This window comes from Archocentrus centrarchus, chromosome 17 (genome assembly GCF_007364275.1).
Source record: "Archocentrus centrarchus isolate MPI-CPG fArcCen1 chromosome 17, fArcCen1, whole genome shotgun sequence".
NCBI lineage: Eukaryota > Metazoa > Chordata > Actinopteri > Cichliformes > Cichlidae > Archocentrus > Archocentrus centrarchus.
The window spans coordinates 7,430,743-7,448,499 of record NC_044362.1 but is presented as its reverse complement, the minus strand read 5'-3'; the positions used below and the strand labels follow the sequence as shown (position 1 = coordinate 7,448,499).

General features: G+C 41.0%; 1 protein-coding gene across 4 annotated transcripts in view; it reads left to right on the top strand.

Moving 5' to 3' along the window:
* The window catches only part of carmil3 (capping protein regulator and myosin 1 linker 3), a 103,677-nt gene extending 86,619 nt beyond the window's left edge, over positions 1 to 17,058 (top strand). The window contains exons 29-39 of one of the 4 annotated variants that reach the window (XM_030752388.1): positions 1,033 to 1,158; positions 3,144 to 3,210; positions 4,726 to 4,913; positions 5,699 to 5,778; positions 9,873 to 9,992; positions 10,918 to 11,080; positions 12,104 to 12,476; positions 13,798 to 13,904; positions 14,019 to 14,226; positions 14,955 to 15,074; positions 16,326 to 17,058. In XM_030752388.1, coding sequence (XP_030608248.1) covers positions 1,033 to 1,158; positions 3,144 to 3,210; positions 4,726 to 4,913; positions 5,699 to 5,778; positions 9,873 to 9,992; positions 10,918 to 11,080; positions 12,104 to 12,476; positions 13,798 to 13,904; positions 14,019 to 14,226; positions 14,955 to 15,074; positions 16,326 to 16,366 — 1,593 coding nt within the window. In that variant the 3' untranslated portion in view covers positions 16,367 to 17,058. Of the gene's footprint in view, positions 1 to 1,032; positions 1,159 to 3,143; positions 3,211 to 4,725; positions 4,914 to 5,698; positions 5,779 to 9,872; positions 9,993 to 10,917; positions 11,081 to 12,103; positions 12,477 to 13,797; positions 13,905 to 14,018; positions 14,227 to 14,534; positions 14,911 to 14,954; positions 15,075 to 16,325 lie in introns of those variants that run through there. The other 3 variants (XM_030752389.1, XM_030752387.1, XM_030752386.1) reach the window with 3 other exon arrangements.
* Positions 17,059 to 17,757: the final 699 nt, after the last annotated feature.

The window sequence follows — 17,757 nt, the reverse complement described above, 5'->3', positions numbered from 1 at the left end:
ATGGCCAGACTGCCTCCAGCTGATAGGAAGGCAACAGCAACTCAAATAACTTGTTGCAACCATGTTATGCAGAAGAGCACTTTTGTATATAAGTAATAATCTGGGTAACCTACTGCTGTTTTAATAAATTCCTTCCATGCTGTGGACATTAAGTGTCTGTGCTCCATATGATGATTTCAAGAATTATTTTTTTAAGACTATTTGTCTTCCAGTGTTCCTATAACTCTGGTCTGTTTATTGCAAATCGCACACAGTTGATTAAATAATAATGCTGCCTCCGGCTGCATCAGTGTTTAGTAAAAGCACCGTATAGTCAGAAATCCTCAAGATTATACTCAAATGCCAGCAAAGTCAACACTCTAAATGAAAACGTTTAGTACAGACATGCCAATAAAAACTCTGAACTGGAGAAGTGGCATTTGGATCAATTCTTCTTTATTCTAGGTGACTAGTAGCATACTAATGCATGCAGTTATCTGAAGTAGACACTCTGGTTCACACGTCATTAGCATATAGGATGAAGATTTATAGGTATATACCTTTTTATTTTAAAAGCGAATATTGAGCTCAGAGGCCAGATAACAACTTTATTTAAGCTAGTTAAGGACATAATGAGACCCTGCAGGTTCTCCTCTCCATAAAATTAAATTGTTTAAAATGAAGTCAGTGGAAAAGATAGATTCTTAGCAATAACACTGCCTCCCCTGCTCTGTTTTGCATTCCATTCACTACATCTGGTGTTACATCTCATTCTCTTTTCTCTGTTTTGCTGCAGTCCCTGTTTGTCCTCTATCATGCCTTACTCTGCTTTGATAATCAAGATATTGTATTTAATTCATATTCTTCAGGTGCTTCACAAACAGCGATGGCAAAGTACTTTTTTTCTTTGTGAGCTGCTCAGGTACAAGGGCAGACATGCCTCTCCTCTGAGATAGCGTTTAAGGATATCTTTGCAGATGTCATCACTGTGTCAATGTGACCATTTGTGTCTATGCGATGATGCGTGTTTTTGATGTGTGTGTGTTGCATCAGTTGCGGCAGGTGTCTCAGGCGAAGCGTTGGGATGATGTTGGGACGGGCAGACGCACCGTCAGACAGTCCAGAATAGTGGAGTCTCTGGACTTCCCTGATGAGGACTTTGGTGTCAACCTGGGAATAGTAAGTGTTTGAGACACATCCTGACTTCATGTGCACAAATGTACCACTTAACTGATTGCACCAAATGAATAGTGCAAAGAAATCCAGTTTTCAGAGAAAAATGACAAAGGAAAAATAACAAATTATATTTGATTTGATGGTTTAACAGGGCCAAAGCAAACAATGCGAAAAATCAAAGCTAAAAAATAAATGTGTCTGGTAACAAAATGCAAGTATAAAGGAGATCTTTCATAAACTGTGTTGCCAAAAGTATTCACTCACCCATCCAAATGAATTCAAGTGTTCCAATTACGTCCATGGCCACAGGTCTATAAACCAAGCACCTAGGCATGCAGACTGCTTCTACAAACATTTGTGAAAGAATGGGTCGCTCTCAGGAGCTCATGCAACAAGTCCAGTCATAAAATTTCAACAGTCAACTGTTAGTGGTATTTTAACAAAGTGGAAGTGGTTGGGAATGACAGCAACTTAGCTATGAAGTGGTAGGAAACGTAAAACCACAGAGCAGGTCAGCAGATGCTGAGGGCCATAATGTGTAGAGGTCACCAACTTTCTGCAGTCAGTAGCTACAGACCTCCAAACTTCATGTGACCTTCAGATTAGCTCAAGAACCGTACGTAGAGAGCTTCATGGAATGGGTTTCCATGGCTGAACAGCAGTGGAGACATGTTCTCTGGAGTGATGAATCACACTTCTCTGTCTGGTAATCTGATGGATGAATCTGGGTTTGGTGGTTCCCAGGAGCACGGACTGCATTGTACCAAGTGTAAAGTTTGGTGGAGGGGGGATTATGGTGTGGGGTTGTTTTTCAGGAGTTGGACTCGGCCCCTTAGTTCCAGTGAAAGGAACTCTTAATGCTTCAGCATACCAAGACATTTAGGACAACTTCATGTTCCCTACTTTGTGGGAACAGTTTGAGATGTCCCCTTCCTGTTCCAACATACCATAAAAACATGAATTGTGATGCTGAAAAATAACATTGCAGTGTAGAAGAACTTGACTGTCCTGCACAGAGTCCTGACCTCAACCTGATAGAACACCTTTGGGATGAATTAGAGCAGAGACTGTGAGCCAGGCCTTCTTATCCAACATCAGTGTCTGACCTCACAAATGCACTTCTGGAAGAATGTTCAAAAATTCCCATAAACACTCCTAAACCTTGTGAAAAGCCTTCCCAGAAGAGCTGAAGCTGTTATAGCTGCAAAGGATGGGCTGATATAATATTAAACCCTATGGATTAAGAATGGGATGTCACTCAAATTCATATGCGTGTGAAGGCAGATGAGCAAATATCTTTGGCAATATAGTATAAGTGATAACATGTTCTGACCAGACACATTCTTTGCATGGTGATATGAGATTTGAAAGTTTACTCAAAATGCACATTTTAAAGTTTTCTCTAGTAAATATCAGAAAACAGATCAAACCTCCAGGGTAGCAGTGCTTGATTCTCTGTTAACTGGTGCAGTTTTACTGTTGAAACTCTGATATATTTCATGATATTGATGCTCAAAGTTGGGTATGGAAAAAACTGTGCTGAACAAAAATGAAACATTTTCAAGTTAAGATCAACCATCTTCTCTCTTTTAACACTTGTGTATTTATTGTGATCATCCTCAAAATCAAGACACTTCCTGTATCTTCCAACTGCTAAATACGTGCTGCCTCATCTACGCATTTTCTGTTTTTCTTCTGCTGTAATAAAGAGTAAATCAATTTCTCCATCTGTTCATTGCTTTTGCATGTGTCAAAACTCACAGAACTTTACTCCAGTTTATTTTTTCAGAAAAAACATGGATTTTCTGTGAAATATTGTACACGTATTTTGCCTTTTTATACTTTATTTTGATGATTAATATCTGAGGATGGAATATAATTGTCCATCTAACTTTTTTGTGGTCTGTTATTGTGTTCTAAGTGGACCAAAGGTGTTTAAAAACATTTGTACGTTGTAAAACATGTACAATGATCTTCTCTTACAAAAGGACACCATGGCCATTAAGAAGCGGAGCGCCAGAACTAGAAGAATTCGTCCTGTCTCCACCAGACTGAGTGAGTGTTTTGTCGAATTGCCATCAAGTGTCGATACACCACGATATACAGTACTGTGCAAACGTATGGACTTAATATTTTGCTTCTTGGGAGCTGGACTTCCTTGGCATTTTTAAAGTGGTCTTGAGCAATAGTTCTCCAGGCTTTCTGAAGGTCTTTCAAAGTATTTCTTTGGACATTGGAGGCTTTTTGACTCATTTTCACTCTAGTCCTTTCACACGACCATTTTCAGAGGAATATTTTGTTTGTTAAGCCACTTAATACTGAGCTATGAATCATTCAAGCATAAAAAAGGCTCCTAACCCAAGGGATGATGTGTCTACACAGAACAGACAACTTGGCAAAGAACCAATTTTAAATGGTATCTTAGGCACTTTGTTACTAAGTTTCCATTTCCTTATTGATATTGATTGGCAGGCATAAAATAATATTTATGCACCAACGAGGTTCCCAAAGAGCTATTAACCCCAAACTTGGCATATTTCAGCTTGCTGTGCAGTGTGCCCTTAAAAAATTTGAGGCAGACAAAATAAGTGGTAGGCTTAAAAAACAGTATCTGAAAGACAGATCCTCAAGAATTAGGAAAAAAAAAAATCCAGCAAAGACCTGAGAGATGCATCTGGCCCTTCAGTTGATCCATCTGCTGTTCGTCGAAGCCTCATTAGGAATGGTCTCAGTGGAAGGGTGGCTGTCAAGAAGAAATCATTCTTAAGGAAGGGGAATAGGGAGGAAAACCTGAGGTATGCCAAATTATACAAGAAGTTGGCTGAAAATCAATAGCAACAGGTCATGGAGTCCATATTTCCAATTTATGGTTTAAATCATTGTCAATATGTCTGGAGGAGGTCAGGAGAGACATACACTAGTGAGTGTCTACAGTCCTCTGTAGGTGGAGGCTCTGTCATGGTTTGGAGCTGCATTTCAGCCAGTGGTGTTGGAGAGCTGTCAAAATTGATGGAATTATCAACATAGAAAATTACTGTTAGGTTTTGATCCACCGTGCAATACCAAACGTCTGTTTGGCAACAGCTTTATTTTTCGGTATGACAGCGATCCCAAACGCACTGCCATTGCAGTAAAAGCATACCTGGATAGGAAAGCATGCAATCAAACACTATCAATCATGGATCGGCCTCCTCAGAGCCCGGACCTCAACATTATTGAAGCAGTGTGGGATCATCTTGACAGAGAACAGAACAAAAGGCCAAAACATCCAAAGAAGAGCTTTAATGTCCTTCATGAAGCCTGAAGAACTGTTCCTGAAGACTGCTTAAAAGAAAGCTGCCGAAAAGGGTTTCAGGCTGTGCTGAAGAATGAAGGTGTTCATACCAAATATTTTTCAGACAATAAAGTTATCTGCAGAAAAGGGTGTGCAACATGCAATATATAAATAAGTGATAGTGGTGGTCAGTATTTAAGTGATCTGTACCTCTACTCAATCTTCTATCAGGAGGATTTTATCAGTGGTATTGTGTAAATCAAGTTTTGTCACAATGCATTCCTATTCTGTTTCAGGTTTAGGTGATGAGCCCAGTTCCTCTCCTACACCTTCCGCTCCACCTCACTCTGCCCCCCTTACCCACTCGGCATCATGGGAGTGTCTGTCCACCCTTCCCACCAATGGTTCCCCCTTACGTCACGTGACCCACGCTAGGCCACGCCCACCGCGGCGACACAGAGCAGGACACTTTCCTCCAGAATCCGTGAGTTGATTCGATGTGACGTGGCAGTGACGTTTGACCTTGTCATGAACTTCAGTGGGCAGGCATCAGTGTCCCCCTCTGGTCTAATAGGGTCATCAGAAAGGCAGCTGCTACCACAGGAGCAAATTCTCTGTGCGACTGTATGCTGACCTGTTTCCCTCGACTCTTTTTATGGGACCTAGAGAGAGTGAGTTTTTATTGTGCCTGTGGCACCACAGTATATGCTTAACTGACCCATTCTGACCTCATACTACAGTGTGAACTTCAGTCCATGTGATTGCACAAAAGTGCTCACAAGGAGGCAGAGGAGAGAAGTAAAGCCAACATGGCTTTTTTGAGGTGTTTTTAAATCTCTTGGCTGCTGTAAGTAAACTTTTGTTATTCATCTTGTTTTCAGTGCCAGCGGCACCTTCCAAAAATAAACTCTTTAAAATAGGAAGCTGTCACACGTGTGTCTCTGTGACTCAAATGTTAATCGTGCACAGCCATCTCCCCTGGGCTGCAGGGCAGCCGCTAACTTAGCAGCTTGTTTGTTTAGAGACTTTGTAAAAGCTTTTTTTTCCCCTCCTAAATCAGTACAAACTCAGTTAGGGCACCATGATGAAGAGTTGTTTTACAAACAGACTTCTGTTGGCAGTGAATCCAGATTTGCCAGCCAGCCATCTGAAATGATAATAACTTTTGTCAGCCTTTCAGCCCCTTTGTCAGCATGGCAAGACTGATCATTGTTATACTGCTCTTCTGTTTCTGTGCGTGTGTGTGTGTGTGTGTGTGTGCGTGCACAGCATTGTTCAGAGAATGGGGGAGTGAATATGCTGGAGGACGGACTGCCTGATTTCTACAGCAAAAGAGTTCTACCTGACAGGTAGGATCCAGAATCAGCAGTGTTTCTGTGCAGTCATTAACGTATGTGGTAGATATCTCTTTATACACTGAGCCCCGAAGACAAAACACACGACATTGAGGGAACCGGGCTTTACCTCTATTAAATTGGTAAAACCTTTTTCTTTTTTAATGTAGTATCTAACAGGGCCGTATCCATTGACAAATGGCAGAACTGCAGCCCATAATTAGCTAAAATTGATGCTACTAGAACAACACTATCTCAGAGAGTTGATTCATTTCATCTGCACAAAATGTTTTCAGTGGCAGAAATGTTTCACTGATTCAAGTGACCTCTTCAGTCTCAGCTGCCTGCAGGTTTTATGTTATTGTGCGCAGGATAAAGTGGAAGGCATGTACACGCTCACTGACATTATAGACATTCTTGTAATTGAGTCACATCTACACGTGTAAGTAATGCACCAACAGCAGTACAGCACACTGCAGGCAATGCAAGGCTGGAAACCTGGATTAAAGGGGACCCATTCTGCTCATTTCCACAGCTATATTCTTATTCTTGGACTCCACAAAAATAGCTTTGCATGATTCACAGTTCAAAATAATCTTTTTTTCCTATAATTTTAGGTCTTGGTGCAGCCCTAAGTTCATCCTTTGTTTGAAACATGTGGTCATAGCTCCCTTCCCCCTCCCTCTAAGCTAGCTTTCTTCTGATTGGTTGCACCTCAGTGACAAACGATTTGTCAGACGGAGATGTGCGTGAGCTGGCCGTATCAGGGATATCCGCTCTCTCTGACATCATACAAAGCCCAAAGTCAAAACTGTAAAACTGAGCATTTGGATGCATGCTCATATTTTACTATTTAAAACTTTGGCCATTTTCAATATAAGCACCTATGAGTATAGCAGTATAAAATAAGGAAGGAAACAGGAAGCAAAGATTTCTGCAAAGTCAAAAAGAACACATTAGCTGGGTGTCAACTGTAAACAGATGTTTATATGCTGTTTACATCTTTGCAAGAAATCTCCACAGTGAATCTGTGATAAGGTTTAATGAATAGAAACACAAAGCTGGACAGAGTGGAACATTTAGCAGCTCAGAAACCACATAGTTTGTTGATAGAAACTGAATGCAGTGCTTAAAGGAGAGTGATTACCAGAGTTACCAATTGTCACTCCAGACCAGTTCTAATGATATTCATTATCTGCTAAATGTGTCAGCCAGTAACCTTTTGCTAAGTATTTCACCATATCAGGTTAAAAGGTGATTAAAATTCCAATGCTACTCGCCCACAGTTGGAATAAAATCAGTTAATGTATCTTTAAGTTAATTACAGTATGCTTTTCACTGGAAAAATTCCCATGTTCCCAATTTTTCTGGGCAGCGTTGGCATATTAATAGTGCCATGTGGATCAGTGACTGAAACTATATCCCAAAAGACTCAAACCTGGACGGAAATGTTGGCAAAGAAGGTAGTGTCCTCACAGTCACTCATGTCTTCTGGGACTGGCCTTTTTATCAGAATTATGTGATACTTTTCTCAAAATTGCTACATAAGTTCCCAATTAAGAGAACATTTCCTCACAATTTACAAGATTGTAAATCTAGTCATGAGATTAGGGAATAGAATTTACTTCCTGTTAAGGTACTGAATATCCATTGCATTGTCTTTCATCCAACCAGGGCTGAAATGAAGGTGACTTTAACATGCATCAGATTCACTGTTTATTAAAATGGTTAATTAAAAAGAAAAACCTCTCAAGCCCCTGAAATAGAAATGTATTCTATGAGAATTTAGCTGTATGGTTATTTACAAGTAATATAGACCAATATGCATTAAAAATAAGACTCTAACTGTCCACATCTGCTCTGTTTTTGTACTCTAATGTGTAATCCCAGGGTTAATGTGCAGCGTGCTCATGATGGACTTTGGGGCAGATGAGTGGTCAGAGCAGTTCCATTTGCACAGAAAAGCACCATTTGTAGTTCTGTTTATTCACTAATTTAAAAAAAAAAAAAAAAGTACTATTACAGTCCTTTGTCCGGTTTTCTACTCATATTTCTTGAAACTCAGCAACAGGAAAGCAAATTATTTCGTTTCTCTGTATAGTTTTTTTTTTCCTCCAGAATCACAGCAGCACAAACTTCACATTGAATTGAGGTACAAATTGAAACATGCAGTTACATATCTATACTAGATCAGGGAAGTATTAGTCAAATCTCTAATTGTGTGAATATATTTTAATATTCCAATAAAATATTGTATTTAATAATATGGTAAGTTTAAAGTGACTATAGTTAATGTTTCCGCATTGCCAATGGGTCACATCACTATTTATAGATAAAAAGAGAACTGACTGACAATAAGTTGCACTGATAGCAACTATCGTACTAGTGGAACATTTAGCTTCAGACACCAAAACCAGTGTTTAAAGTTGTTACTGGATTCAAATTGATCAGGTGGGCACAAAACAACTACAAAGGAATGCCAGCTCTCTCTTCACCACGACGGAGCGGTGTAGCATCCCAATCCATCTGTCAAACTTCCACTCCCCTCTTCCCTCACTTGTGAACAAGACCTCCACTTGGGGCAGCAACTCATCCCTGACCCAGATTGGGCACTCCACTCTTTTCTAGCTGAGGACCATGGCCTCAGAGGTGCTAATTCTCATACCCGCTGCTTCACACGCGGCTGCGAACTGTTCCATTGCAAGCTGGTGGCCACCACCCAATGAAGCCAACAGGGCTGCATCATCCGTAAAAAGCAGACATGACATTCTGAGGCCACCAAGGCAGAAGCCTTCTGCCACTTGACTATGCCTAGAAATTCTGCTCATCAGTGACAAAGGGCAGCCCTGGTGGAGTCCAACGCTCACAGGAAACAAGTCCAACTTATTGCTGGCAATGTAGACCAAGCTCTTGCTGCAGTTATACAGGGACTGAATGGCCTGTCACAACGGGCCAAACACCTCATACTCCTGCAGCACCCCCCACAAGATGCCCTGGGGGGGACACGGTCAGATGTCTTCTCCAAGTCCACAAAATGCACACACCCTCAAATATCCTTGAGAGGACAAAGAGCTGGTCCAGTGTTCCACAACCAGGATGAAAACCGCATTATTCCTCCTGAATCTGAGGTTCAAGTAACAGATGAACTCTCCCTTCCAGCACCTGGCATAGACCTTCCAAGGGAGGCCGAGGAGTGGGATCCCTCGATAGCTGGAGCACACCCTCTGGCCCCCCTTCAGCTTGATGGCTCCCTTTACCTCCAGTGTCCACTATCTGGTTCAGGCATTACTACCACGACAGGCACCAACCATCATGCAGCTGCAGCTCCGTGCAGCAGCCTCAACAACTAACCACCGGGTGGTGATCAGTTGACGGCTCGGCTCCTCTCTTCACCCCAGTGTGCAGAACATATGACTGCAGATCAGATGATGCTATTACAAAATCAATCATTGACCTGCAGCCTAAGGTGTCCTAGTGCCACGTGCACTTATTGACATCCTTATGTTCAAACATGTTGTTCATTATGGACATAAGCAAACAACAGTCAGGACCTGTTCCCTGGCCCAAAGGTGCAGGGAAATGACCCTTTCATCCACTGATGAAAACTCTGACATACAGGCAGCTGAAGGGATACACATTTTAAGATGTTAATATGAAATTATAGAACTTTATTTGTGCAAATGTCCTAAACAACTAAAGTACCTCTAGTTTGAGGCCAGTGCTAAAAAGCTATTCTTGGTATTTTTAAACACATTCAACAACACAAAACTACAGTTTAATATGTTTTTTAGAAGTAGCGTATGCTTCATGCTCAGGAGCAGTGTGCTTAGGTAGCAAAAACTATGCTTCTATCTCTATACTATTAAACCATGTGTTCAGGCAGCTCGGAATACAAATGATGTTCCCTGTTATTGTCATTCATACAGTGTAGTCAGCTTTTAACTCTGGGATCACCCTGACTTTTACAGAATGCTGATAATTAAAGTATTCTGTAAAAGAAAACAGTACAAATGTTGTTATCTAGCTTTAATTTTACTCTGTGTGCTTACCCTCTTGTTTTCACCAATACTTTAGTTTACTCATTTTTTTTTCCTACTTTTTGCTTTCAGTCAGCTGTCATCCCTTCATCAGGCCCAGTCTCTGAGGAGGAAGAAAAGACGTAGCGTGCTGTCCATTTTCTCAGGCTTCCGCAAGAACCGCAACTCCACCATCTCTAATCAGGACTCAGAGTGAGTGTGCAGCACAGGGGCTGAGTGGAAGCAGGGAAGGAGAGTAACATTTAAGTGCACAGACCCAAAGAATGAGTTGGCAGTTAAATTAATCCAGTGCTGGGCATTAACGCCACTTCATAACTTCATGAATATTTTAATAGAAGAAAATATTTCCCCATCTCCAGCTGTTTTCCTTTGCTTTGAATTTATGGCACTGGATACATCTGAGCTGCTGTTACATAATGGCACCATAGTTTAAAAAAAAAAAGTATCGGCAAAAGTACAAGTACAACTTTTTTTTAAAAAAAAATCATTTGCACAGATTAACAGCTGAGTGGGGAGAATAGCACTTAGTAGGTTTGTTCACTTAAACTACACAGTTGCAGGAAACAGAGGTAAGGGGTTCTCAGCGAGCGCCACAGTTTGTTTTTCAGCTCAGGGGTGTGCTTTAAAAAAAACGGTGTTGCCTCTGCTGGTTCATAGCCTCGCTGCGGTGCAGGAATTTCACACACACATGAAGGCCAAGATTTACAGCAGTCTGAAAGAGAAGCATAAAAGCAGAGATGACTCATCCGAAGGGAAGTCACAGATAGAAATAGTTTCTTAAATACAGTACACTGCATTTTGTAAGGCTTCACCTGCAGATTGTTGCTAAGCAATCAAAGAGATTGTTGCTGCATTCACTTGGCTTGCTTTCCACATTCATTTCTTTTGTCTTTTAACAACAGCACGGTGTGTAGGAAGTAAGCTGTTACAATTCAGAAAACTGCAGTGTTTTAAACTGATGGCATAATAAGCATGTCACTGTAAATGAATAAGAAATATTCATTTGTCCTATTATATATTATAATGTACAAAGAAATATAATGTATGCTTTATGGTTTAAGTCAATTGGAGGGAACGTTAGATTACCAACACTGAGAAGTCTGGGTTTTCTGTCCAGCAGCGCCTCAGAGAACGTCTACTCCATGATTCAGCATCCTAAAGATGCGGGGAGGCCAGAGAGCGCTGGCCCAGGAGCAAATGGGAGCATGCCTTCACCTCGCCCAACTCAGAGCATGCATGCGATGAGGAGTGCCAGCCCCCCCTGCCTCATCCAAAGACAGGTACAGTTCTGTGGAAAGTCGGCTGTTTGAGCTTTTGAAGATTCACTAATGTCTCTGAACAGATATCTGCGCGTGGATGTCCAGAACCATGGGACCTTAAGTTCAGTAGTTTGTGGTACACTTGCTGCCTGAACCCTGTTGACCCACTTTTCTTTTTTTTTTCAGTAAAAGAGGAACTTTGTATGCTGAATTGCAATCTCCATGTCAACAACAATAATTTATTTATTAGGTTTTTAAAATGTACCTGCATGTGTACACAATGATCGACCACAATGTTGTCCGTGGTCCCCATAAGGAAGGCACTAGATTATCTGATGGGATCCCTGATTGTAGATTAGCTAACAGAGCGTGACTAACATCCGAAACATCTTTTTGGTACACGTTGAATTTGTTCAGTGCACCAATTGAAACACCAGTTACCATCATACCACAGTTAAATTTATACTTTTCAGTATGATTGCTGCACATGGTAATATGAATTTGCATTCCTCGGGGCTTTAGCAAACACAGTGACTTAATAAAAGAAGTGGTTAATAATTAAAGATTTAAAAGTTTAAATTAAATGCTAATGCATTGCTATTTCAGTACCATTTTAGAAGTCTGCTTCCAGTTTAGCTCATGAGTAAGTAGTTGTAACCACCCTGCTACTTCTTTCTATAGTTGTATGTGGCATGTGACAGTGCATGGCCACCTGCTGTGCCCAGCCTTTTTATGTGTCTTATTTGTGTAGCTTCTCTAAGGTGTGAAGGGCTATTTAAGATCTGTGCAAAGGGATGGTTCAGATTACTCCAATTCTCTCTAAGTACAGTCCGTGGATCCTTAGTGATCATTAAGGGGATTTGAGGACATCCACTGGAAAATGAACAATAATTTAATTTTGTTATAATTAAATTCAGTAGAATACAGTTTAATTAAAGGCTTCGCTTTCTCCATTGTTACCACCAGAGTAGAGAGTTCATTAAATCATCAACAGCAAAAAGAAGTCCATTTCTAATTGTCTCCATGATTTTTGTCCTCATCCAGTCCACAGACCTGGTCAGCATGGTGTACAGCTGCATCGGGGCAGAAATCGAAGACTCCGATGGCAGCAGCAACTGTGACATCAAAGGAACAGACCAAGATGCTGACAGATCAGTCACCATCTCAGATGCCCCAACAGATACTCGAACTAACGGCCACGTGGTGTCCGCCAAACAACAGACGGACAGACAGATGGAGACAGGCAGGCAGGAGAGGATTGTCCCCCTGACAGACTCGCGGACTGAGATAGAAGATGATGGACAGAGTGGCGGAGGTGGAAGCGTGGCCCCCTCTGGGCCAAGGCCAGAGCCACCTCCTCAGAGCACTAAGCCCAGTCTGGCTGTCATGAGGCAGAGACACCTGCAGGAGAGTTTAGGTACTGCAGCTTTAACAACAACTGAAGTTCTGTTAGAGTATTAAGAGCCAGAAACAACAATACCATAAAGGTTCTTATAACTGACATTATAACTTCATGGCATAAGAACATGCTTTTATAATATTGTGGTCCCTCAATTGCTAGTAATCTGAAGGTGAACTGTAACACATTTGTACGGCACAAACACATGTACAGCTGGTTCACAGGGACATAGCTTTAGATCACTGTCCTGTTAAGAAAAATTTCAGAGGAAAAAACTTAGACGATGCCATGTAAACTTAGAAAAGGCAGCAAAGAATGTCTAGACGAGTATGTCAGAGTGAGTTTAATGAGAGCAGACAATGATATGATTGGCTTTGTCCTGAAGCACTGCTTCTTCAGCTGTAGAGGCCTTTGTGGAGAAAGAGCCATTGTTAAGTCTCAAGTCTAGACTCCTTAATGAGCAAAACCTCCGAGTATTTTAGACTGCAGTCTGACTCGAAGGGAATTAAGAGATCACTACAACAGAACTGGTCACGGCATAAAATCAATGCTAAAGCCAGCAGTTTGACGTTAAAACTGAGAAAGGGTGCAGGGATGTGTATCTTTATCGTCTGATTGAAACCTTTAATGCAAGCTGTGGGCAGCAGTACATATAAATTGTTGTCTTTTAAAAGCTGTAGCAAGCTCTTAACGCAGAGATGGAACAGCAATCCAGGTGGCTGGTTTGTTTTTAATTTGCACAATTTATGCTTTTAGCCCCGTAGCCAAGGCTCACATTTCCAGGTTGTCGTGAAATGTGTAAAGCTGCTGCTTGCCAATATTCCTGCTATTTCTTATCTTCTGTCATATATACTGAATATATACAGTTTATAGTGGTGGATGCTCATATTAAACAAGGCCAAAGTTTCAGATAATGAGTTTAGCTTATGCATAAATAATCTGTGAGCCAAAAACTCAGGCTTCAGACTCCTCTAAATGTTCCATTTAGAGAGGGTTTTTTTTCTGCTTTTGGCTCAGTGTGATGTCAAAGACAGGACGCAGTCATCTCAGGAATGCTGGCAGTGAGTGCTTCAGCCCCACCCACCTGCTGTTCAGATTAACTTTTTGCAAAGGGTTAGCCAATCAGAAGAAAGTTGGCTTAAAGTGAGAGTGAAAAGAGGTAGTGGATGAAACGAAGGGCTGAGAGACTATTGAGACGGTTAAAGAATAATTTTGACCCATGAATCATGCAAGGCTACTGTTGAAATCCAAGAATAATAGGACCCCTTTTAATCTTTGAAATAAGGCTTTTATGGGTCATTTTAAGAATGCGTTGGTTGGCTGCTTTTTATTTTTCCAGAAGAGGCAGGAAGGCTGGAGGCAGAAGGAGACCGATGTGAAAGAAAGCGCGAGGAGAAGCAGAGAGGGCGAGGGCCAGAGGGAGAGCGTCCTCCCATTCCCAATAAGGTATCTATATACTGTACCGTGGGCACTGTATATAGTATAGGAAAATAGAGAAAGAAAACACATCTGGATGTCACTTTTTAACTTGCATAACCAAATATTGTGCTCCTCTATCAGCCCAGCCTAGATGTCTCCAGAGACAAGACCTCTCCGGATAAGGCCAAGACGTCTCCTGTCACTCCAGGAGAAGAACAAACCAGTGACCAGAGGTGTTTATCTCCCGATCAGCCCGTCATTGAAGGTGAGGGGACCACCGAGAGGATGAGCCCACCGGGGTCTTCCAAGCCTGGGATAGAAGCAGCAGATCCTGCCGTACTCAGTCACGGTAACGATGTCATTTTATAGCTTCGAACAGTGACGGCTAAATGGTCTTTTCTTTTTTTAGATAACTCACAATAAAATAATCTATTTGGAACTTCAACACCATCATTATGAACTCTCTAGAGCTTCAGATTCCACACACGACATTCTTCTTCTTCCCTCCAGTCACAGTAACTGTTAACGCCCAAAGTAAACAGGCAGATCTCTTGCAGGCAGCGTGTTTTTAATGATGTGGATAGAAAGGGCAGATTGGCATAATAAGATGCAAATGATTACTGTGATCTTCCCATTAACAACAACCAACAAACACAGATGAGGAGGGAGGCCATAATGGATTTCCAGCAACATCACATCACACCAGGAAGTCCAACTCATTTGACATAGGTACCGTATGTCTGGAGCTGTGTTTATTTCTGCAGCCCTGCTGTAGCGCATGCATTTTGTGCTATTACGCAATATGCAGTATGCTTGCAGTAATACATATAGATACGAATGCACGCTTTTCCTGTTTGTTGGTTCTTTTTGTTCATAATTCATAACAATGGCGCAACGCCTTTGTTATTTTTTATCAAACAAACTCAGCGTGAGTCTCGTATTTGATGTGCTCCCAAACCCGTAGAGCGTGCTGGCTGCGCACCAACTTGTTGCTTCATCCTGCATCTCCTCTTGAGTTCCTATAGCCCACTGTGTGTGTATGTTTGTGTGTGTGTGTGTCATGCCATTTATCCCCAGGCATGGAACGGGATGGCCCCTACGATCTGGAGAGGTCTTCAGATCGCAGATTCCTTGTGAAAAAACCCTGTTTCCCTCAGTGCAGAAACAGATCTCTGGACTACCCTGCTGGGACCGGGTGTATGTATCCCCCTCTCTTCCTGCAAATATGTGCGGTATGACAAATAGCATGAAATGTGTGTAGAAACAAAAAGAAACAAACAAAAAAAAGGCTCTTGCATCCAGTATAATTTTAGTTACAATAAAATGCCACATTCATATTCTAAAATCTTAAATAATTTGTTTTTAACATTTGCAGGAACCTAAATGTGTGTGTATACTTCGCAGAGATGAGTCATACCCTACATATTGAATGCATGCCTTTTCCTCAGTGTGATTGCTAAAGAAAGAGGTCATAAAATATAATTCAAAGATGTAATTTGGCTGTTTTCCAGCTATGTCTCATTGCAGCTGGCAGCCGGATCTGACACTGCTTGGATTAGTGTGCTGTTCGATGAGACCTTCTCCATTTTTCAAATAAGGACCTTTTATCTCTCCTCCTTTAATTGGAGCAGATTCTTTTCTTGATATCATGTTCCATTATTGTGCTAATTGGCAGTACGGTTTAGCTGATTCATCATCACTTCCTGCTTTGAGCAGATTGACGCTGAATATGAAAACCCTGGGGCAGTGGAATTCAGCTCTAATGACATTCCAAAAACTACTGCCAATTACCCCTGTAATACAGAGCCATATATCAGCAAGCTGCTGCAGGGGACTCAATTATCATCACTGCGAGAATGATAAAAGGGTCCACATGTCACAAATGGCGGCATAAAAAGGCAGTCATAAAGAATGTGCGGGGTCCTCTGTGACCTGTTGGAATGAGTTTAGGTATATTGAAAACTTAAGCAGCACATTGTCACGTTTTTGTTTCCTGTCCACATCAAGAGATTCTTTTTGCATGCGGTGGATAATATCTGATCCTAGCTCTGGGGTTTTGTTTTGTTTTTTAAACTTAAAGCTGCATCAGCTGATTTTTTTTTTTTTCTTCCACCCATATGAACTTAAAAAATGATGTTTGAAATATCGTCTTCTAAAAATGATGCAGGATGTAGCCATCTGTTACAGTAGAAGTGCAGCTTTCAGTTTGATTTTATTTTTGTTTTTGGCCACTTGGGGGCAGCAGAAACAAGCTAGAAACACAACATTGACTTATTATCAACCTACATATTTCCACACTGAGCAGATAAGCAGCAGCATTAGCATTCGTTTGTAGTAGTGTTCCAGTCTGGCTCTAGAGTTAAGTCTAATGTAACTCTAGTGTGTTTTTTTTTCTTTTCCACCAGCAGTATATACTGTCAGGCACTCACAATACCTTTGCTTCTTTAGGTTATGAAAGCCCCCAGCTTGGTAACAGAGATGCGTTATGACATTACCTGTGGACCAGGAGACGTTTGCTGGGAAGAAAAGACTGGGACACGGAGGACTGGAGAGAGACGAGCTTTTAAAACTGTGTGGACTCAGCTGACAAAGATTCAGCAGGATCCCTCTTTTTTTTCTTTTTTCTTTTAATCCCTGCAAACATTTGTTGCTGAAAATGCATGTACTGTATGCTGGTTTTGACTGCTTGCACTTGCTATTTTATTCTCAGGCATAAACAAAGCTCTACTTTTCATACAAACACAGTAGATCAGTGTCTCTCCAGTATGCTCACAAACAGTTGTTTTACGCATTTGTGCAAAAATCATTTAATATTGACACGTGTCTTTTCATCCCCTCCCTGTATTTAACTGACAATCTGTGACTTCTGAAAGTGAGTTTTGTAGTGTATTTATTCTAATGGGATGTATATAATGAGCATATAACTGCACTAACTGTTGTGGTAACTACCAGTTAACAATCATGATTTTATTTGTGATAACATATCATTTGATAACTGCGTTTGTAAAGTATGCTTTTGATGTATGCTAGTGATGATGAGTGAGAAATGTGTTACCATGCACTCCTGTCTCTCCAAGAGTATTTAAAGTAGATGGTAGATTGTTTTAATCAGATTTTGCGGGCCTGAAAATGAGTATTTTTTCTAAAAATGCTTCTATGAATCAGAATAAATAAAATTGACTTTCCAGAAGGAAGTGGACTGCTGTGAGCTACTTTTATAATGCATTGCCTGTGTTTAAATTAAATGTGCATACACAGTACTGTGAAAAAGTCTTGTGCCACCCCTAATTTCTTCTTAGGAAAATGGGAAATGGATGCATCAATGTTGAGGTCCAGGCTCTGGGGAGCCCAATCCATGACTCATTATGTTCCACTGCTTGTTTTTCTATCCAGGTATGCTTTTACTACATTGGGAGTGCGTATGGAACCATTGTCATGCTGAAAAATGAAACCATTGAAAATCAGTTGCTTTCCAGATGGGACTGCATGGTAGATCAAATTCTGTTGGTATTTTTCTGGATTCATAATCCCATAAATTTTGACAGGATCCTCAACACCACTGGCAGAACCATGACAGAACTGAGCTGCCTTGGTGGAGGTTTGTGCTCTGAGTGCTTCATGTATTTGTGTAATTTTCTGTTTCCCTTCCTGAAGAACGGCTTCTTGACAATCCACTGAGACCATTTCTGATGAGGCTTCAGTGAACAGTAGATGGATCAGCTGAATCTCTCTGGTCCTGTTTCAGGTCTTTGTTCAATTTTTTATTCATTTATTTTTTTTCCTTTCTTAAACATATGACTTTCAGATACTGTTCATCTGCTGTATTATAGTTTTTTAGGCCCTCCACTTCTTTTGTCCTCCACTTGTCTTGTTATCTCAA